At 36.5% G+C, this 23651-nt stretch overlaps 1 protein-coding gene and 1 pseudogene across 1 annotated transcript; both read right to left on the bottom strand.

Annotated features, from left to right (window-relative positions):
- Window positions 1-905: 905 nt before the first annotated feature.
- Window positions 906-1840, bottom strand: LOC100618599 (olfactory receptor 7A10-like; annotated as a pseudogene).
- Window positions 1841-15038: 13198 nt separating this feature from the next.
- On the bottom strand, window positions 15039-15774 carry LOC100618570 (olfactory receptor 7G3; the record flags this gene model as incomplete). Its single annotated transcript, XM_016432676.2, is given in 2 exon segments — window positions 15039-15743; window positions 15745-15774. Coding segments are annotated over 2 exon segments (735 nt in total), but the record flags the coding sequence as incomplete, so codon positions are not given.
- Between the last annotated feature and the right edge of the window lie 7877 nt (window positions 15775-23651).

The raw sequence follows: 23651 nt of genomic DNA on the forward strand, positions 1-23651 counted from the left end.
TAGGAACCATGATATTCCTTAATCAACATTGATTAAGTATCTACTATGTTGTAGGCGCTAGACTAAGCACTGGGGTGATAAAAAAAAAGAGGCAAAAAAGATCCCTGATGTGAAGTACCACACAATCTAATGGGGAAGGCAATATGAAAACAAACATTTAGAAATAAGCTATATACAGGATTAATAGGAAACCACAACAGGAAGAAAGGCAGTAAAAGGAAGAGGACTTCTAGTAAAGATGTCTAGAAAAAGATGGGATTTTTAAATAGTTGGGACTTAGAAGCAAAAAGAAACCAGTAGGAGGAGTTGAGTAAAAGCAACATTCTAGTCATGGAGGACAGGCCAAAAAAAAATACACAGAGCTAAGAAATGGAGTGTCTTGTTCAGATAAAAGCAAAGCTACTATCACTGGAGGCAAGAGTGCATAGTAGAGAGTAAGTTATTAGAAGACCGGAGGGGTATCTATATAGCACAGTGGAGAGAGTGCCAGGCCTGGAGTCAGGCACATCTGGGTTCAAATCTAGCCTCTAACACTTCCTTGTTGTGTGGCCTTTGGCATGTTACTTAACCCCAAATTGTCTAGCCCTTGCCTTTCTTCTGTCTTAGAATTAATTCTAAGAGAGGAGATAATGGTTTAACAAATTTTTAAAAAAGAAGACTTGAAAGGTAAAAAGAGACTAGGTAATAAAGGAATGTGAATATTGAACAGAAGATTTTATGTTTAATCTTAGAGGCATTAATGATTCACTGGTATTCAGTGGATAGGAGGAAAGTGATAAGATCAGATGTGTAATTCAGAAAATCTCTATAGTGACTGAATTGGAGATGGATTTGAGTGGGGAAAGAATTGAAGAATCTAAGATTTATGCCTCCCAGTATTTTCCCCAGAAATATTCTATATTCTATCACTGGGAGGAAGCTATTCTACCAATGAGCTTCTTAAAGGCATCTTTTATATCCTTATGCCTCAGGGTATAGATGAAGGGGTTCAACATGGGGGTGACCACAGCATACATTGCTGAGGCAACTGTACTCTTCCAGTGGGTCACTGAGGAGCTCAAATAGACTCCTAGCCCTGTGCCATAGAATAAGGAAACAACAGAGAGGTGAGATCCACGGGTAGAAAAGGCTTTGTACTTACTCCTACCTGATGGGATTTTCAAAATGGAAGAACAAATCTGACCATAAGAGAAAAGAGTCCCTAAGAGGGAAAGACTACCAAGCAGTTCAGCTATAGTATATACCAAGACATGATTGATATAGATGTCAGAACAAGAGAATTTTAGAACCTGAGGAAAATCACAAAAAAAGTGCTGAATTACATGGTCTATACTGAAGGAGAACCTTGTTACCATCAGACTTTGAAGCATCATCCAGTAGAGAAGAACTAGCAGGCCACAGAATCTATGGTTCATGATGGCTGTATAGTGTAGAGGGTGACAGATAGCCACAAAATAGTCATAGGTCATTGTAGTGAGGAGGAAATTGTCCAATCCAGCAAAGACCAAAAATAAGCACATCTGGGCAAGACAGCTAGAATAGGGGATGACCTTGCTTTGTGTCAAGATGTTCACAAGCATCTTAGGGACTGTGGTAGATACCATACAGAGATTCACAAAAGACAGTTTGGATAGGAAGAAGTACATGGGGGTGTGAATGTGAGAGTCAGAGCCAATAGCCAACATTATGAGCAGGTTTCCAAGTACATGTCCAAGAATAGTCCAAAGAGAGGCCCTTGCTGCTCTGGCATCTCAGAAAATCCCAGGAGAATAAATTCAGTGAATTGTTTGACTTCCTGGTACCATTGGGCTGACTTTTCTGCCGGGAAAGAACATGACATGAAAATACAATTATCCTTTTATATGAAATGGAAAGAACAAGAGGCTCTGATTCAGAATTTCTAGGTTCAGTTCTTGTCTCTGTCCCTTATTACATTTGTGATCTTGGACAAGTCACTGTTTCCTTATTTAACCTCAAAGCAAAGTGAATGACTTGAACCTACTAACATCTAAGATTCCTTGCAGTTCACATATTCTTTGAAACAGCCCCAACCACATTTAGAAATGAAAAATTTATGAACACCATCTCCAATTTGCTGTAAGTATAAGTACTTACAGTATAAGTACATATAAATATGTATGTATATATGTATAAGAAAGAGAAACTATGGGCAAGGCAGGTCCACTCTTGAAGCCAACAACAGACAGAAAAGACATTAATGTGATATGACAGAAAAGTTTGGGCAGTTCATTTTTTAATTACATTTATAAATCATATTAAAGTGGAAGGGACCTCATAGGATACATAATACAAAACAGTACCACCCCAAAAATTCACTCAAGAATATACTTGGCAAAGGGATATTTCAAATTTCTTTGAAGACCTCCATGGAAAGGAAATTTCTCAGCTTCCTGATAGAGCCTATTCAACTCTTGGGTTGTTCTCACTTTTCTTTATATTGAGCCAAAATATGCTCATTTACAAGTTCCATCCATTGCTTTTACTCTACCCTCTGAGTCCTTTTAGAACATATTTTCTCACATTTAGGTTAAGAAATTCTGGTTCCTTCAGCTGACCTTCACAGGATTTTTATGATCATGGTTGTTCTTCTTTGGATCCTTTCCAGATTATCAACATCCTTTCCAAATTATGACACCCAGAACTAAATGAAAAATTTCAGATTTGGTTTGACTATAGTCAAGAACAGTGGGAAGACCACTTCCTTCTTATTAGAAGTAATGAGTCCTTTAATGCACACTCAGTTTTCTTTAGATTATTACTGCTGACTCATGAGTTTACAGTCTACTGAAACTTTCCAGATCATTTTTCCTTGTTTAAAAAGCATAAATAGTTTGATAAAGAGGGTCAACGGCTACCTTATCTATGACAGAGTCCTAAATTAAGGGATAGCAAAATATTTTATAGCAATTAAAAAAATAACAGAGCAAAATTTAGAGCTACATAATTAGGTCTTCTTAATGGTTATTGATGACATATGTGATCAAGAATTAGCTATGAAATTCATCCTGTCCAACATAACTCCTGTAACTTTATTATGTTATTTAGATCCAATATAATGCAATGACTGCTAGCACAGATATCCAGAATGTGATCTGTAACATCATGCTTGTTCTCTTCCTTATTCCTATCCCCTATATAATTTTTCTATTCAGTAGCCTGGGGTATGTTCAGGCATTTTCTGGGTGCCAAATTTTAGTGGAGAGGGAAACCCTGAGAGAAGGGGACTAGTAAGATGATGACACAGGAAGCAGTTGAGATAAAGGACTGAGTTCAAGGTCACAACTTCTTTCTTGTTTCTCTCTGCTGGACAGCCCTAATGGAGTCTGACCTAACAGATGGTGAGTCACCCCTCCCCAAACCTTTTCCTTTGAATATTTTAAATTCTCCCTTCTACTACAAAGTTTGAAGACAGTTTCTTATAGTTGAAGGTCTAATTTATTATCATTTGGGGAAAAGAGGATAAGGAAATAAAAGGAGAGAGGGAGAGAAATTTCCCTAGCAATGACCCTCTCTCTGGTTGAAGGCTTCAACTCAAAGTCCCTTCAAAGAAATATAAGATTGACTTTCCTGGAGGGAAAACAGTTATATATCAGCTGGGATCTTCACTGGGCAAGAATTTTTTCAAGTCAGCCAGGTAATGGAGGGTAAAAGCCAAGCACTTCTTCAGCCTTCCTCCTTCAGAGGGGTTGGCCAGAAAGAAAGTGAAGTCAAGTGGTCAAGTGACTAGATCAGGCCACAGTACTAGCTAATTGCCTCCTCTTGAACCTTCTATGGAACTTTCTCTTTGCATCTCATTTTCTTCAGTCTTTGCCCATTTCTCTTGATCACACATAGTCAGAGCTGGCAATTGATTTCTCCACACCTTCATCATTGTGTTTCCTTTAGCACAGATCTCCTTTATGCACACTTGGTCCATTCCAGTTCTTTTCACTTTAGTGCCATTTTAATCTCCTTCATAAGAACATGCAGGACAATGATGTTAAAATGCAAGTGAAGTAGCTTTACTGTTCTTTATGGTGTAAACAGTTTCATCAAAATATTTGTAGTTCTTTTCCATTTTAATCTCATTTGTTGTCCTATCATTTTTATCTCTGAATGTTCTTAGGGTGACTTGACTTTACTTAGTTGAATCTCTCCCAAAGATTTCTCTAAAATCTATTTCATCCTTCACCAATTCTTTCTTCATGATAAAGTGATATAGCCATAATCTTTCATAATATTTTAAATAAAAATGTATTAATCTATTTTTGTTCTAAATTAGTGCTGCCTTTGGCCTACTTCAGCCAATTTATTTGGAGAAAAATCTTTATAGTAAATACTTTTCATAGTTTTAATATATAATGATATACATATATATGAAATTCATTCAAATGTATGAAAATAGTTCTCAAAAGAATTTCAAATTATTAGTAGACATAGGGAAAACTCCTACATGTTACTTCTAATAAGAAAGGAAAAAAACCAAAATAATTTCTGAGGTTTCTCCTCACTTTCAAGAAATTGGAAAAGATGATAGATCTAAATAGTAAATGGGCACTTTGAGAAGACTAGTTTGTTAATATTCTGTTGATGGAGCTGTGGATGTGTCCAACCAATTGGTAAGTACTATGAAAAAAAGATAAAAGTGACTAAAATGTCCCTGCCCTTTAAATAAGAGAACTAACTTATAGAAATTTATTCCAAGAAAATGAAATAATAATACAAAATATTCATAGCAGCATTTTTCCTATTAACAAAGAACTGGAAACAAAGAAGATTCTCCATGAGTAGGGACTAAATAGCTAAACCAAATGTGGTATAAGAATATAATGGAATATTGCTGCAGTATAACAAGTGATGAATATGAAGAAGTCAGAGAACCATTAACAGATTATATTAAATAATGCACAATGACATAAATAGAAGCAGAAATACACTACTGAATGCACAATAAGTACAAAAATGTAAATGGAAAGAAAAAAATGAAATTTAATTCTGAGCTTGGCCTCAGGGAAGAATTGAGAAAATGTAACTTCTTCCTTTTTTTGTGGAGGTGAGGAGAATAGTGTGGGATGTCAAATATTGACACACAATTGATATGTTTATTGGTTTGTTGGTGTAGCATACCACAGTATATTAGCTTCTTGAAAGTATTATTGGTGTATTGATATTGTATCTTACATGTTCATATACCAGACTCATGGTCATGTTACTTATTGATTATTCTATTTCCAAATCTTCAGGGCAAAGGGCAAAAGAATTCCTGAGCAGGACATTATTTGCCACAGGGTCCTAGCTCCCACCTTGTTAGACCACATTCCTTAACAAGTCACATGTTTGATTAACCTCCTCCTCTTTGAATATGTGCTTGTCAATTGAGCCATTCTTAAAACCTATGCCATGTCACATTTTCATTAGCTACCTCCCACTCCACATTCCTAAATTTTCAAGTAAAAGTTTGGGGACACATGTAGAGCTCCTCTCTCAATTCCATCAGAGGGACACACATGATGGAGCAATATTTTTTAATTCCTTGTCTCTGAGTCTTTATTCCTCTGTCTTTCTCTCTCTCCTTCAATCTCTCTTTCTTTCCTCTATCCATTTTCCCTCAGTTTCCAATCTCCTTCTCAGGTGTTCACCCACAAAAATATTCATATGTAACTGCAAGAGGTCACAGCTGGAATTTTGGCTTTGATCTTTCTATATAAGGTTTATTAAAAGGTTTAACAAGATGCATAAGTGGGGGGGGGGAAGAGGGTAGGGATATAAATGGACATGAATGTGTCATAGAAGCAGAAAGCATTAAAATAATTCTTAAAAATATAAAATAGGCCAAAGTTCATTCTAGCTATACATTAAATGAAATAGAAAAATGAAATAAAAATTTAAAAATATGAAAAGTTGAAAGACTTTTATGAAGTAGTGAAAATGGAAAGAAGTACAACCATAAGACGTAGAACACATTAATGAATTCTACCACATTCCTCAGATTTTATGAAGTCTACAGTAAAATTGCTAGGATTATAGGTTATCAATCTTTGCACCTTTCTATTGTAAATGAAGATTTTGAGAAGTAACAAATGCATTTGCAAAAAAAAAAAGGAACTCAGAACTTAGTGAAATGGGAATCAATTGAGATGTAGAGACAGTTCCATGGAACCTTGGGAAAAAGTAATTAAGCAGCTTGAGCTGACTGAAAAGATTTCTTCCTTCTCTGGCTTTTGAACCAGAAGGTGGAAGATAAACTCTCTCTAGCTATTGCCTCATGCATAAGACTGTATGCTGAAAAGACTCTTGGGTTTTAGCCCAGAAGGAACCTGTCAGCATTTTTTGTCAATATCTCCCCTTAGGGAGATTTCCTGAATTTGAATATATCTTGAAATCTTCAATCAACAGAATAACATAGAAAATTTAGGGAGATCTTATTTTCCTCTCATCCCTCCCCTCTTCTTACCTCCTCTACCCAAAAGAATAAAAGACCTCTTAAAGTATTTGATTGTAGGATTTGGTTATTAGGAAAAATCTTCAAGCTTACCATCTCTGAGAAGAACATTTCTAAGATGGTTGAAAGGGAACAGGAAGTAGTGTAGAGGGAAGGGCTCAAGATCCAGTCTTTTACCTGGCTTGCTTCCTGGTGTTACTGCTCTAACATTTCCCCATTATCATAATTCCTCTAGTATCAATATCTACTACACTATCAAAGGTATGTGCTTACTAGCACCTAAATGATATGATTCAGCAATTCCTCATTAGTTTTTAACTGAAGTTACCCCCAAGATGTTTGGCTTGCTAGGAACTGTTTGAGGTCAGCTTTGAATTGAGGGCCTCCTGTCTCTAGGCCTGGCTCTCAATCTACTGAGTCACTCAGCTGCCCCTATTGCTGCTACTGTTTACAATGTTCTCTTGCTCTGCTCATTTCACTTTGAATTATTTCATAAAAGTCTTTCTGTATTTCCCCATATTAATTTTATTATTACATTACATTTAACATATATCTGGAGAGTATTTTGATTTATTTTAAATTTTTAAGAATTTTTTTTATTCTTTCTACTTCAATATCATGTTTATTTCCAAATATATTCCTAACTCCTTCCCTCTACTTACCCATGTATCTTATAATAAAAAGATGAAAAATACTAATTTCTGTAAAACCATAAACATGTCAAATGTATCAGAAATAATATGGATATATCACACTGTTGGTTCCCCCTCCCACCTCTAGAAAGAAAGGAGGGAGATGCATTTTCTCAATTCTTCCCTGAGGCCAAGCTTAGAGTTTAGTTTCATTTAATTTTTCTTTCCATTTCCTTTCCATTTCCACTCATGCATACAGTATTGTTTTCCTGCTTCTATTTGTGTCACAATGCCTTAGTTCATATCAGCTGTTGATGATTCCCTGAATTCTTCATATTCATCATTTCTTATAATGCAGTAACATTCTTATATCACATTTTATTTATCTATTTATTCTTCTCTCAAGGAAAACCTGTTTTGTATCCATTCTTTGTTTACATAAAAAGGGCTCTATGAATATTTCTGATAGTCAAGGATATTATTTCTGCCTCTGATTTTCTTGGAGTACATTTCTACAAGCCAGTTCTCTTATTCAAAGCACATTTTATTCAAATTTAGTCACTTTTACTTAATTCCTAATTGCCTTCCCAATTGGTTAGACCCACTCACCACTCCACCAACAAGATATTATCAAATCTATCTTCCTAGCTCTCAATGACCATTTTCATCTTTACCAATTTGTTGAGTTTGAGATGAAATCTCAGACCTAAGTTGATTTGTGTTTTTCCTATTGGTTTTCTGTAGAAGTTTTTCCTGTGCCCACTAATAATTCGTCCGAGAACTGCTTGTTTTTATACATTTAATGAATGTCAGTTTACATATTGGATGTAAAAATGTTATTTTTTTCTTAGCTTGATCCCAGCTGACTTGTTTCATAAAAGCAATTTGATAGTTTTTTGTTGCTTTTTTTTTACTTTTTAATATTTTTCAATTACATGTAGAAACAATTTTGACAATTTTTTTCTTTTGACATTTTATGATCAGATTCTTTCCTCCCTCCTCACCCCCAGGCACTGAATATTCTGGCATAAGTTATACATATTTCCATATTACTCAAATCGTGACATGACACATATCACACATACAATAAAAAACCTCGTGAAGGAAATTGTAGAAATGGAATAGGAAGTACATTGATTAAGTATTAATAAGATAAGAACTTTAGGAAAACGTCTCTGAGGCTGAAGGCAAAATGGTGTTCTGGACATGAGCTGATTGCTTGGAAGGGAAGAAGCAGATAAAGTTCTGACAGTTCCTCACTAAGCTCTGAGTCTCTCTCTGACTTCTGGTGATGACAAACTCATCTCAGACCTTGCTCTCTGGTGATTATAGGAGAGAAAGAAATCAAACCTATCAAAAAAGGCTTCTTTCTACTAGCCTGACTGTGAGAATTCACTGTGAAGAGTAAGCTGTCAAATCTACTGTGTTGGAGAAGAGTTTTGGGAGGACAAGGACCAAAGGTCAGTTTTGCCTGAACTCTGGGAGACATCTCAAACCTGTACTCTGGTCATTTAGCCTCTGCCATATTGGGCTAACTGATTATATTTACTTGGATTCACTGTTAATATTAAATTATTTTAATAAGGATTATAGATTAGGTTTTAGTCAGATAGAGTGTTTGGGGTTTTTTAGTAAGGGTTAAGCAGTTCAGAGTAGCTTGAAGAAACTGAAGAGTTTGCCATGAGGCAAATGTAGGAAAGTGGGTGGATGTACAGTTTCCCTTTAGTGTTAAGGCTTTCCTTGTTACTAATCCTTATATTCATATCTGTTACATATAAATAGATTTTTACATAAATACATAGTCTCCAAGCAAATTACATACTGGTCTGGTGAAGGGAAGTCACTCCTGGCTTTCCTTCAGAGAGGAGAGCTGAAAGATACTTTTATGAACATCAAACAAAATATTTTACCACAACATCCTCCTCAATGACATCAAGAATAATCTCAATACTTCAAAATAAAGTGGAATATGGTATTCTTTGATCTGTAATTAGACTCCAACAGTTCCTTCTTTAGCTGAAGAAGATTCTTCGTCCTTCAACAATATAGCATTTTTGTCATGAATTCCTTGTGGGCATCATGGAAACTTGCTTTGCTCATAATAATTTAATCCTTAACAGGATATTATAATATATTTCTGTTACTGCGTACACTGTTCTGGTTCTGCTCATTTTACTTTGCATCAGTATATAAGTCTAAATTTTTCTGAACTCATCATACTTTTATTTGCTTGTTATTTTTTATGGTGCCATAGTATTTCATTACAATCATACATCCCAACTTGTTCAGCTGTTCCCCAATTAATGGACATCCCTTTAAGTTTCCAATTCTTTGCCACTATAAAAAGAGCTGCTAAAAATATTTTTATAGAGTTAGTTCCTTTTCCTTTATCTCTTATCTATTTGTGATATGGACCCAATAGTGGTATTGCTGAGTATGTATAGTTTTATGTCCCTTTGGGTATGGCTCCATATTGCTCTCCAGAATGTATTGGCTCACAGTTCCACCAACCGTGTGTTAGTATCCCAATTTTTCCACATCCCCTCCAACATTCATAATTTTCCTTTTTGGTCACATTAACCAATATGATAGAAGTGAGGTGGTATCTTGGAGTTATTTTCATTTATATTTCTCTATGTGGTGATTCAGAGCATTTTTTTCATTTGACTATAGATCATTTTAATTTCTTCCTCTGAGAGTTGCCTATTCATACCTTTGACTATCTATTAGAATATCTCAATTTTTAAAATAACTTACCTATAATAAATATCAATTGTTATTTTAAGATTTTATAGCATTAGTGTATCTAAACCCTGTTTAGAAAAGGGTTTAAATTTTTCTTATTGTTTCTTGTTCAATTCCATTTCCTGAAATTGGAATATTTAATCTCTAAGTTTGTGTTTATTTGTATTAACCACACTGGCTATGTAGCTTTGAGCAAGTCACTTAAAGCCTCTGACCTTCAGGTTTTCATCTGTAAAAGGAGATTTATAGCATAAAATGAGATAATGCCTGTAAAGAATTTTGAAAACTTTCAAGTATTACATAAATATTATCTGTAATATCTCTATGGTTAATGTGGCACATTCTTTAAATTCTCAGTTTTGCCAATGTACTTTTCTATATGATCTGATAATTTTTCTTTCCTCCTCATTATGTTGTGATTTCAAATGGTAATTTTTATTTTGCAGTTTTCATTTTCCTCTCCCTTTTATTTAATAATTTAAGATACATATTTATTATTAATTTGTTGTTTCAAAGTCTTGGCTTTTAATTTTATCATTTCTCTAGCCTACTGTACTAGAGATGAAAACTCGGTGAATTACAGTGGGAGGAAATTTATAGATGTTGCACCAGGAAGTAAGCAAAAGAAAGAGACTGAATCTTGAGCCCCTTTCCTATACTACTTCCTGTTTCTTTCTTCCCAGCTGTTATTCTTTGCAGAGAAGAGGATAAGATGAGGTTGGGGAAGGAAGGAATTTAGGGTTTCCCTAATTCTAAGTTATCTTGTTGATTGAAGGCTTTGAAATAAAGTCAGTTCATAAAACAAAAAATTATCTCCCCCTAAGGGTAGATAATAACAGCACTGCTAACAAGTCTCTTCTAGGCAAGACCAAAAACCTCTTCAACTCACAGTAGAGGTAGAAGGCAATGGCCAGAGAGGAGAGGAAGGAGGTTTGTCCTGCACCTTCAGGCAGAAGCAGCCAAGATTCTTCTTCCTTCAAGCTTCCATTGGAACAGTCTCCCTGACCCCAGTGATTTGTGTGTTCCAAAGTTCTGAGCTCTCATTGCTTTTGCAGATCCAGCTTTTTGTCTTTGCCCATGCTTCTTCACTCACACACTACTTTGGCACTATCTCTTTTCCCTTCCACCTGAACCACCTTTCTCTTATTTGTTCCCTCTTCCTAGATATGAAGATTTGCCTTTTAGTTCCTTTTCCCCCTTGTTTTCAATTCCAGGTTATTAGTTCTTTTCTTTTTTCTTTCTCGGGTAGATAGATAAATAAAACTCTTCTTCTTTATCTTCAAATAGTTTTGGTAATTTTGAATTTGGTAATTCAAAAAATTTTTTAATCTTTCTCTAAAAAGAATCTTCCCTTATGATTTTGGAAAATAAAGTAAATATATGAAAAGAAGAAAAAATAATAAGAATAATATATACCACAATTATATTTTTAAAAGTCACAAATCAAGAAAAAAATTCTATTTTGAATTAATGTTAGTTAATGATATTTAGTTTTTAGCCTATAGTTTTTTTTTCTGTGTTTATCTTTCCCTGATCTAGGTATTAGGACTATATTTGTTTCATAAAAAGATTCTGATAGAATATAATGTGTCTCCATTTTGAGAATAATTTCTAAGATAAGAGTACTAACCATTCCTGAAAAGTTTAATAAAATTCTCCTATAAATATCAGGACCAGGGAGTGTTGTAGGTGGGATTGGGAGTTCTTTTATAGCTAATTCAATTTTTGTTTCTGTGACTACGTTGTTTATTTTGGATATTTTATATTTTTGAAAGGCTGTAAAAATTTCTTACATGTTCTCAGCTTTCTTCAGCATATAGCTGGACATTACTTATTATCTTTATTTCTTCTGATTTTGTTGTAATTTCACCTTGCATATTTGCTATTTACTGAATTGGATTCTGCCATCTTTTTTTAAATCAAAATAGGTAAAGTTTTTTTCAATTTTATTAGTCTTTAAGAGAAACTAGATTTTTTTATTATATGGGCAGCTAGGTGGCAGAGAGGAGAGAGCACCAGGCCTGGAGTCAGGAAGAACAAAGTTCAAATCATACCTTTTCAGAGCCATATCCCAGGAACAGATTCACCCTACCAAGTCTCAGTGAAACCTATGTGGTCAAATTTGCCTCCTATCTTCAATGTGTATTGTTTATTGGTCATATTTGTGCATTTCCAAACTGAAAGTTAAGGAAATGAATATTACTCTTTCTTAAGATTATAAACTTGAGTGTTTCAGTTGCTATTCTTATATCTCAATACTTTTTCTATTTGTAGAACGTTTATCCTCTCTACCTATGTAAATAAACATATAACATATAGACATAAACATGACCTTTTATTTTCCTGTATAGCCTCTGAGGATCATATTAGCAACTGTAAGCAACAATTTAAGGGAGGTAGCTTTTGACTCAGTGTATTGAAGGCTTTGCTCACAATCAAAACCATTAAGCAATGGAATGGTCACTCCATTAGGTCAGAAGGAACCTGTAACTAAAAGAGTTTAAGTCGAAGATGAATGGTCACTTTTTAGGGACATTTTAAGGTCTAGATAGGGTAATTTCATGGTTTGAGAAGCCAGAAGATCTCCATTGTCTTTTCTGCGATTTGGTGACTCACAGGAAAAAGAGAGGAACAAAGATAAGTCAATTCATAACAAGCATTCTTTAAGTGCCTAAAATATGCCAGGTTCAGGCATTCTTTGTTACTTTGGATATAAAAACAAATATGAAACAGCCTCTGTTCTCTATGTGTTCCATGAGGACAGGGAAAATTCCAGAGGTCCACAGATAAACAGATTTAAAATATATGAGTAAACTTGGTGGAAGTAGTAGGGGGAGACACTAACAACTGGATAAATGAACAATTTTTTTTTGGAGTTAGCCCTTGAAATCAACTATGAATGAAAAGAATGCAAGATACAAATGTAAATAATGTCTCATTATCAAATGGAGTTGACCATAGTTTCTCAAAGGCTGTGTCATCAGATCTCCAGTTTTTATAGGTCCAATTAAACTAAAAAGACTTTGCCTGCTATCAGGTGAAGCACAAAGTTTAACTGTGAGATTGCTGACCACAATATGAAGAGGGTTTTTTTTTAGAACTGCAACTCATAATTGCTATTGGCTAAGACATGGAGGAGTTGGGATTTGGACTCACAATGGTGAAATCTCATGTCAATTTTCTCTAACTTCTTTTTTCTTTATTGCAGCTATATAACATTTCACAGGTTATAAATAAAGCATTTTCATATACACCATCCCATTTGATAAACAGAAAAAATTCTATCAGATAATTAGGAATGGTCTTTTAATTTTCATTACAGAAATGAAGTAATTGAGGGATAAAGATATTAAGTCACTTGACCAAACACCTACAGATTATAGGTAGTAGGTAGGGAACTAAAATCCTGTCCTCCTCACTCTATTTAAAACAATTTTGTGTTTAAAAATGTCCTGAAGAAGCAGGAGGTGTTAAACCAAACATTATCATGGTGGAATATCAAAGTGTGACAAGGAAATCACTTTAAAAGACTGATATATATTAATTTAAGGTCACCAAGGAATTCAGCTATGTAATTCCTTAATGAAAACTCAAGTCAGCAGTCAACATTTTATGGAGTTTAATTACAAACAGGAGGAAGAAAAGTATTAGAGAGAGAGAGAGAGAGAGAGAGAGAGAGAGAGAGAGAGAGAGAGAGAGAGAGAGAGAAGGGAATAGGGCTTAAATACCCCCTCTGTTTAGGCTGGGCCAAAAGGCCCAAGCCCTTAGATAGCTGAGGCAAAGGAAAGAGATCAGTCCCTATCACTCACGTGACCAAAATGGAGAAACAGTCTCAGAGGCCTCCACCTCCAGCTTCCTTCAGAGCAAGCTTCTCAGAGCACCTCTCCAACCACTCAGAGCCAAAATTCACCAACCCCCCCCTCAGTCCTCAGACCCCTCTATCTTTAAGGAAACCATCCAAGTTCCCTCCCCTCAGTTCTCACATCTACCAATCACTGTCCATGTCTTCCCTGTGCCAATGGTGGCTCTAGCTTAACCCAGGACCACCCAGAGGTCTGTGGCTTTGCACATGTCTGTTGGAGGTCATATTCTCAAATAATTAAATCTTGATCCCTTGCTGCAGCCCTTCCTAAATCCTGTTACCCTGAGCAGGGTGGAGATTGTAGTTTCAAGACCTGGTTCTGTCATTCCAAGTATCTCTATTGTATCAATTCTAAAATCAATCATGACTCAAAAAACTTCCTGTTCTATGCTTAAGCATAGGTCAAAGCCCTTTCCATTGTTCAGCAAAAGGTTTCTGTCCTAAAGAAATCTTAAGTAGGGAGGAGAAGGAACCTCCCATGCCAATGGGGTTCACATTCCAATAGACTATCAGTAAGAAATTGTTCAAGTATGAAATTTCCCAATGGTGAAATTTCCAACATTTATAAGTCTAAGAAATTTTAAGGTTTACAAAAGCATAGAGGCCATGAAGAATAAGATTACAGTCATGTATAGTCAACAAAAGCAGAGACTGCAGAAACAGAGGAATCTTGAGAGACATCAAACAACATTTATTTAAATATTTACTATGTGCCAGACACTGAGTTAAGCAGTGGGGATAGAAAAAGAGGCAAAGATAGTCCCTAATCTCAAAGCACTCAAAATCTAATAGGGGATACAATATATAGAAATAAACAATTTATGTGATTAATAGAAAATCATTAGCAGGGAGAAGGCACTAGGATTAAGAGAGGCAGGAAAAAACTTCTAGGAATAGGTGGGATTTTTAAAAAGTTGGCACTTCAAAGAAACAAAAGAAGCCAGTAAGCAGAGTTGTTAATAGAGTGTATTTTAGGCACAGGCAATAGCTAGAGAAAACACTGAGAGCCAAGAAATGGAATATCTTGTTCATGGAACAAAAAAGAGGTTAAAGTCACTGGAGCCAAGAAATAGTAGGGAATAAGGTATTAGAAAACTAGAAAGATAGAAAGGAGCTAGATGATAAAAGGAAGTAAATGTTGAACACAATATTTTGTATTTGATCCTGGAGGCAATAAGAGCCACTGGAAATCAAGGGGAATGATAGGGCCAGACTTGTACTTTAGGAAAACCACTATAGTGACTAAATGGAGGATGGATTTGAGTTGGGAGCGAATTAAGAAATCCAAGATTTCTGCCTCCTATTATGTCCCCCAAAATTATTAATGCCCTATTCCAAGGATTAGCACCCTGCACCATTATTGAAAGGAGGTTTTTCTACTAATGACCTTCCTAAGGGCATCTTTTATGTCCTTATTCCTCAGGGCATAGATGAAGGGGTTCAACATGGGGGTAACAACAGCATACATTGCTGAGGCAACTGTGCTCTTCCAGGAAGAATGGATAACTGAAGAGCTGAAATAGACTCCAAGCCCTGTCCCATAGAATAAGGAAACAACAGAAAGGTGAGATCCACAAGTAGAAAAGGCTTTATACTTACCCCCAGCAGATGGGACTTTCAAAATGGAAGAACAGATCTGACTATAAGAGAAAAATATCCCTGTGATGGAGACAATACCAATCAATCCAGCTAACATATATGCCAAGACATTATTGACAAGGTTGTCAGAACAAGACAGTTTCAGAACCTGGGGAAGATCACAAAAGAAATGTTGAATTGTGTGGTCTGTACAAAAGGAGAGCTGTGTTACCATCAGACTGTGAAGGAGGGAATTTAGAAGGCTTAAGATCCAGGAGAGCAGCAGCAAGAGGACACAAAGCCTAGGGCTCATGATGACTGTGTAATGTAGAGGGTGACAGATAGCCACAAAACGGTCATAGGCCATTGCCATGAGGAGGAAATTGTCCAAACCAGCAAAAACCAAGAAGAAGTACATCTGGGCAAGACAATCAGCATAGGTGATGACTTTGCTTTGTGTTAAGATATTCATCAGCATCTTGGGAACTGTGGTAGAGGCCACACAGAGATCCACAAAGGACAAGTTGGAAAGGAAGAAGTACATGGGGGTGTGGAGGTGAGAGTCAGAGCCAATAGCCAACATTATGAGCAGGTTTCCAAACACAGTGACCAAGTACATGCCCAAGAATAGCAAAAAGATGGCCCCTTGCTGCTCTGGCTTCTCAGAAAATCCCAAAAGAATAAATTCAGTGAATTGTGTTTCATTTTCTGGTAACATGGAGCTGATGTTTCTGTTGGGAAAGAAAAATGAGAGGAATATGATTCAAATATAGTTATCCTTTTATATGAAATGGAAGGAATACCAGTCTCTGGATTAGAATTTCTAGGTTCAGTTCTTATCTCCCCCACTTTTGTGGCCACCTTTGTGGCCAAGTGAAGATTTCTTAATTCATCCTCAATGCAAGATAAAGGATTTGGTTCTAGTGATCTCTAAGATTCTGTCCAATTTAGACATTCTTTGAAACATCACCAAATTTATTTTGCCCTAAGTAGTTCATTTTTTATTAAAATCATTATCTTCTCTCCCTCCCTTGGCTATGTTTTGTTGCAAGACAAAACTCTTCGATTTCATAAGGCTAGCTGACACTCTCCCTGATCAAACTAAATCACCCAAAAATCTGTCTAAGATCTGCCTGGCTAAAATCCTCCTTTTACTCCCAAAAGTTGGTTTCAAAGATTTCTTAACAAGTGGCTCAGAATGACAGAGCTCACTCTGCAGAGTTTGACCCTGGATTGGAACCCAAATACCAACCTTACTTAAAATAAAAGCCCAGGACTTCCGGTCAAGATGGCAGCTTAGAGAAAGCTAAAGTTCAGATCTCCGGAAATCCTTCCCTACCGAACTCAAACTATATGCTCCTAGGGCACTGAAATTCAAAACGAACAGCATAGACCCCGGGAATCTTCCTCCTGGACCTGGATCAAAAGGTATGACCCCCAAAAGCCAGAACCCGAGATCACAGGGACCTAATTGGGTAGGCAGAAGGAAGGTCCCAGGACCCATCCCCCCCAACCCAGAGCACTGAGTCCGAGGCAGCAGAGGGAACATCAGAGCCTCAGGGCCGGCTATTCTTAATGCCTCTTCCTGAAAACAACCTGACCCAGTTGCGGGGGCACCCAGACAGCAGGGAAACAGAGAGAGATGGGGGAGCCTGCAGCCCCCTGGCTGGATCCTTCCCTGTCAGTCACAAGGAAAGTCCTTGCCTCAAGGCATACTCAGTTCAACCCAGAGAAAGTTCATCCTTTCAGGAGCCTTCAGAGCTCCCGGAAGCCGCAGCCTCTCCCCCTCAGAGTGTAGGCTCTCCTAGCCGGCTAAGGCATTGAGACACCTTGTGGAGAGTGCCAGCCAGGCTCCGAGTATGGAAGTGAGGCAGCAGAGAAGCATCAGGAGGGAACTGAGGAGGTCAGTAACATGGAAACACCAGCAATTCCTGGCTTCCCCAGGAAGACAGAACAACAACTGCATAGAAAAGACAATCTGCCTAGGGCTAAAACCTCTGAACACCAGACAGAGATAAGAAAAGCTAGTCCTTCCCACTCAGATAGAGATGGCAAACTCCACAGAAGCACAAAAGCCCCAAAATTCCAAGAAAAACAAGAAGAAGGGGGCCGCTTTGGACACATTTTATAGAGCAAAAATACAAAATACAGAGGAGATAGAATAGGAAACACAAGCAAATGCTCTGAAACCTTCCAAAGGAAATGGAAACTCTCCACAAACGCATGAAGAATTTGATTTGGAAAGGATCAAAAAGATGGAAGACTTCTGGGAGGAAAAGTGGGAAATAATGCAAAAGAAATTCACGCATCTACAAAAGCAGTTTGACCAAATTGAAAAGGAAAACCAGGCTTTAAAACTCAGAATTAGGCAACTCTAAAGCAATGAGCAAGAACTAATAAAGCAAAGCCAAAAGACCAAGAAATTAGAAGAGAACATAAAACATCTCACTGACAAGGTAACAGACTTGGAAAATAGAGGGAGAAGAGACAATTTAAGAATAATTGGACTACCAGAAAAGCCAGAAATAAACAGCAAACTTAACATCATAATACAACATATAATCAAAGAAAATTTCCCAGAGATCCTAGAACAAGAGGGCAATACAGGCATTGAAAGAGTTCACAAAACACCCTCTACACTAAATCCCCAAAAGACAACTCCCAGGAATGTAATTGACAAATTCCAAAGCTTTCAAGCAAAAGAAAAAATCTTACAAGAAGCCAGAAAAAGACAATTTAGATATAAAGGAATGCCAATCAGGGTCACACAAGACCTTGCAAGTTCCACTCTGAATGATCGTAAGGCATGGAACATGATTTTCAGAAAGGCAAGAGAGCTGGGCCTTCAACCAAAAATCAGCTATCCAGCAAAACTGACTAAATACGTCCAAGGAAAGTATGGGCATTCAACAAAATAGAAGATTTCCAAGTTTTTGCAAAGAAAAGACCAGAGCTCTGTGGAAAGTTCAATATCGAAAAACAAAGAGCATGGAATACCTGAAAAGGTAAATGTGAAGGAAAGGGAAAAGGAGAAAAATATTATCTTTTTCTTTTACTCAAACTCTCTTCTATAAGGACTACATTTATATCAATCTATGTATACTAACATGTGGGGGAAATGTAATGTGTAAATAGGGGGAAAAGAAAGACCAAATAGAGTAATTTTTCTCACACAAAGATTCACATTGGAAGGGGAGGGGAAGAAAACACCTATAAGAAGGAGAGGAAGAGAGTTTTTACTTAAACCTTACTCTCAGGGAAATCAACTCTGAGAGGGAAGAATATCCAGATCCATTGGGATCTTGAATTCTATCTTACCCAACAAGGGTAGGGAGAAGGGAAAACCAAGGGGGGTAAGGGGGAGGGAACACAAAAAAGGGAGGGAAGAAGAGGGGGAAGGAGGAGGGAACAAAAAGGGAGGGACTAGAAAGGGAAACATATCAATGGAGGGGACAAGGGGGACTGATTTAAAGTAAATCACTGTACTAAAAGGTAGAGCTGAAGAAGAAAGATTAGAATTAGGGAAGGATATCAAAATGCCAGGGAGTCCACAAATGACTGTCATAACTTTGGACGTGAATGGGATGAACTCACCCATAAAACGTAGACGAATAGCAGAATGGATTAGAATCCAAAACACTACCATATGTTGTCTTCAAGAAACACAAATGAGGCGGGTTGACAACCACAAGGTCAGAATTAAAGGATGGAGTAAGACCTTCTGGGCCTCAACTGACAGAAAGAAGGCAGGAGCGGCAATCATGATATCTGATAAAGCCAAAGCAAAAATAGACCTGATCAAAAGGGATAGGGAAGGTAATTATATTTTGCTAAAAGGGACTTTAGATAATGAGGAAATATCACTAATCAACATGTATGCACCAAATAATATAGCACCCAAATTTCTAATGAAGAAACTAGGAGAATTGAAGGAAGAAATAGACAGTAAAACCATATTAGTGGGAGACTTAAACCAACCATTATCAAATTTAGATAAATCAAATCAAAAAATAAATAAAAGAGAGGTAAAAGAAGTGAACTAAATCTTAGAAAAATTAGAATTAATAGACATATGGAGAAAAATAAATAGGGATAAAAAGGAATACACCTTCTTCTCAGAACCACATGGCACATTCCCAAAGACTGACCATACATTAAGTCACAGAAATATGGCACACAAATGCAGAAAAGCAGAAATAATAAATGCAGCCTTCTCAGATCACAAGGCAATAAAAATAATGATCAGTAAAGGTAAATGGAAAACCAAATCAAAAACTAATTGGAAATTAAACAATATGATACTCCAAAATTGTTTAGTTACAGAAGAAATCATAGAAACAATAATATTATCGAGGAAAATGACAAGGGCGAGACATCCTTTCAAACCTTTTGGAATGCAGCCAAAGCAGTAATCAGAGTTAATTCATATCCCTGAGTGCATATATTAACAAACTAGGGAGAGTAGAGATCAATCAATTGGAAATGCAAATAAAAAACTCAAAAGCGATCAAATTAAAAAACCCCAGAAGAAAACCAAACTAGAAATCCTAAAAATTAAGAGAGAAATTAATAAAATTGAAAGTGATAGAACTATTGATTTAATAAATAAGACAAGAAGCTGGTACTTTGAAAAAACAAACAAAATAGACAAAGTACTGGTCAATCTCATTTAAAAAAGGAAGGAAGAAAAGTCAATTAACAGCATCAAAGATGAAAAGGGGGACATCACCTCCAATGAAGAGGAAATTAAGGTAATCATTAAAAATTACTTTCCCCAATTATATGGTGATAAATACACCAATTTAGATGATATGGATGAATATATACAAAAATATAAACTGCCTAGACTAACAGAAGAGGAAATAGAATTCTTAAATAATCCCATATCAGAAAATGAAATCCAACAAGCCATCAAAGAACTTCTAAGAAAAAATCCCCAGGGCCTGATTGATTCACCAGTGAATTCTATCAAATATTCAGAGAACAGTTAATCCCAATACTATACAAACTATTTGACATAATAAGCAAAGAGGGAGTTCTACCAAACTCCTTTTATGACACAAACATGGTACTGATTCCCAAACCAGGCAGGTCAAAAACAGAGAAAGAAAACTATAGACCAATCTCCTTAATGAATATAGATGCAAAAATCTTAAATAGGATACTAGCAAAAAGACTCCAGCAAGTGATCAGAAGGGTCATCCACCATGGTCAAGTAGGATTTATACCAGGGATGCAGGGCTGGTTCAATATTAGGAAAACCATCCACATAATTGACCACATCAACAAGCAAACCAACAAGAACCACATGATTATCTCAATAGATGCAGAAAAAGCCTTTGATAAAATACAACACCCATTCCTATTAAAAACACTAGAAAGCATAGGAATAGAAGGGTCATTCCTAAAAATAATAAACAGTATATATCTAAAACCATCAGCTAATATCATCTGTAATGGGGATAAACTAGATGCATTCCCAATAAGATCAGGAGTGAAACAAGGATGCCCATTATCACCTCTATTATTTGACATTGTACTAGAAACACTAGCAGTAGCAATTAGAGAAGAAAAAGAAATTGGAGGCATCAAAATAGGCAAGGAGGAGACCAAGTTATCACTCTTTGCAGATGACATGATGATCTACTTAAAGAATCCTACAGATTCAACCAAAAAGCTAGTCAAAATAATCAACAACTTTAGCAAAGTTGCAGGATACAAAATAAACCCACATAAGGCATCAGCATTTCTATATATCTCCAACACAGCTCAGCAGCAAAAACTAGAAAGAGGAATCCCATTCAAAATCACCTTAGACAAAATAAAATACCTAGGAATCTATCTCCCAAGACAAACACAGGAACTATATGAGCACAACTACAAAACACTCTCCACGCAACTAAAACTAGACTTGAGCAATTGGAAAAACATTAACTGCTCATGGATAGGACGAGCCAACATAATAAAAATGACCATCCTACCCAAACTTATTTATCTATTTAGTGCCATACCCATTGAACTCCCAAAAAATTTCTTTACTGATTTAGAAAAAAACATAACAAAGTTCATTTGGAATAACAAAAGATCAAGGATATCCAGGGAAATAATGAAAAAAAACCACAAATGATGGGGGCCTTGCAGTCCCAGACCTTAAACTATATTACAAAGCAGCAGTCATCAAAACAATTTGGTACTGGCTAAGAGACAGAAAGGAGGATCAGTGGAATAGACTGGGGGCAAGCGACCTCAGCAAGATAGTATACGATCAACCCAAAGATCCCAGATTTGGGGACAAAAATCCACTATTCGATAAAAACTGCTGGGAAAATGGGAAGACAGTGTGGGAGAGATTAGGAATTGATCATCACCTCACACCCTACACCAAGATAAATTCAAAACGGTTGAATGACTTAAACATAAAGAAGGAAACCATAAGTAAATTGGGTAAACACAGAATAGTATACATGTCCTTTCCCCTCCTTTGGGAGGGGAAAGACTTTAAAACCAAGCAAGACATAGAAAGAATCAAAAAATGTAAAATAAATAATTTTGACTACATCAAATTCAAAAGCTTTTGTACAAACAAAACCAATGTAACTAAAATCAGAAGGGAAACAACAAATTGGGAAAAAATCTTCATAGAAACCTCTGACAAAAGTTTAATTACTCAAATTTATAAAGAGCTAAATCAATTGTACAAAAAACCAAGCCATTCTCCAATTGATAAATGGGCAAAGGACATGGATAGGCAGTTTCCAGATAAAGAAATCAAAACTATTAATAAGCACATGAAGAAGTGTTCTAAATCTCTTATATTCAGAGAGATGCAAATCAAAACAACTCTGAGGTATCACCTCACACCTAGCAGATTGGCTAACATGATAGCAAAGGAAAGTAATGAATGCTGGAGGGGATGTGGTAAAATAGGGATATTAATTCATTGCTGGTGGAGTTGTGAATTGATCCAACCATTCTGGAGGGCAATTAGGAAATATGCCCAAAGGGCGACAAAAGAATGTCTACCCTTTGATCCAGCCATAGCACTGCTGGGTCTGTAGCCCAAAGAGATAATGGAGAAAAAGACTTGTACAAGAATATTCATAACTGCGCTCTTTGTGGTGGCCAAAAATTGGAAAATGAGGGGATGCCCATCAATTGGGGAATGGCTGAACATATTGTGGTATATGTTGGTGATGGAATACTACTGTGCAAAAAGGAATAATAAAGTGGAGGAATTCCATGGAGACTGGAACAACCTCCAGGAAGTGATGCAGAGCGAGAGGAGCAGAACCAGGAGAACATTTTACACAGAGACTAATACACTGTGGTATAATTGAACGTAATGGACTTCTCCATTAGTAGTGGTGTAATATCCCTGAACAATCTGCAGGGATCTAGGAGAAAAAACACTATTCATAAGCAGAGGACAAACTGTGGGAGTAGAAACACTGAGGAAAAGCAACTGCCTGACTACAACTGCTGAGGGGACATTACAGAGAAGAGACTCTAAACAAACACTCTAATGCAAATATTAACAACATGGCAATGGTTTAGAATCAAGAACACATGTGATGCCCAGTGGAATCACGCGTTGGCTATGGGGGGTGGGGGGAGGAAAAGAAAATGATCTTTGTCTTTAATGAATAATGCTTGGAAATGATCAAATAAAATATTATAAAATTAAAAAATAAATAAATAAAAGCCCAGGCAAATTGACACATGCTCCCCAACAGCAGGGATAATCATATCTGCTTCAAACTGCTCTTCAGCTGAGCAGGAATCACAGGAAAGGATTGAAGGGTTGTCCTTTGCTCTCCAAAGACTTGAGATAGGAAAAGCTCCTAGAAGCATCTTTCTCCCTCTGCTTGGGTAGGACCATGATCCAAAAAGCAGTCCAAGACCAAGACCAAGGATCAAGTGACAGTTGTCTATCAGTTAACCCTTTTCTCTCTCCCCCTGGCTTCTAGAATACTTCCTCCAAAATTCTTTGGCATGTGCCAACTTTCCACCTTATGCTTCTCTCCCTAATTTTCCTATTACATTATATTGAGTCAAAACATACCTGTTTTCCAGGTATATCCAATGTTCTCACGCTGGCCTCTGAGATTTTGCAGAATAAATCCCATTTTTCTACCACCTGACATCCCTTTTATATTGCATATATTTTCTGTCCTTGAGCCTAAGAAATTCTTGCTCCTTCAATTTTCAGAGACCCTTCGCCATCCTGGTTTCTCTTCCTTACATCCTCTCCAGATTATTTTCTAAATGGTGGCACTCAGAATTAAACACAAAATTTCCAATGTGGTCTGATTATGGATCAAGGAAAATTGTCACTTTCTTCTTAGTGGAAACTATGACTCCATTAATACAGGCTTAGTTTTCATTAGATTAT

Source organism: Monodelphis domestica, chromosome 3 (genome assembly GCF_027887165.1).
Source record: "Monodelphis domestica isolate mMonDom1 chromosome 3, mMonDom1.pri, whole genome shotgun sequence".
NCBI lineage: Eukaryota > Metazoa > Chordata > Mammalia > Didelphimorphia > Didelphidae > Monodelphis > Monodelphis domestica.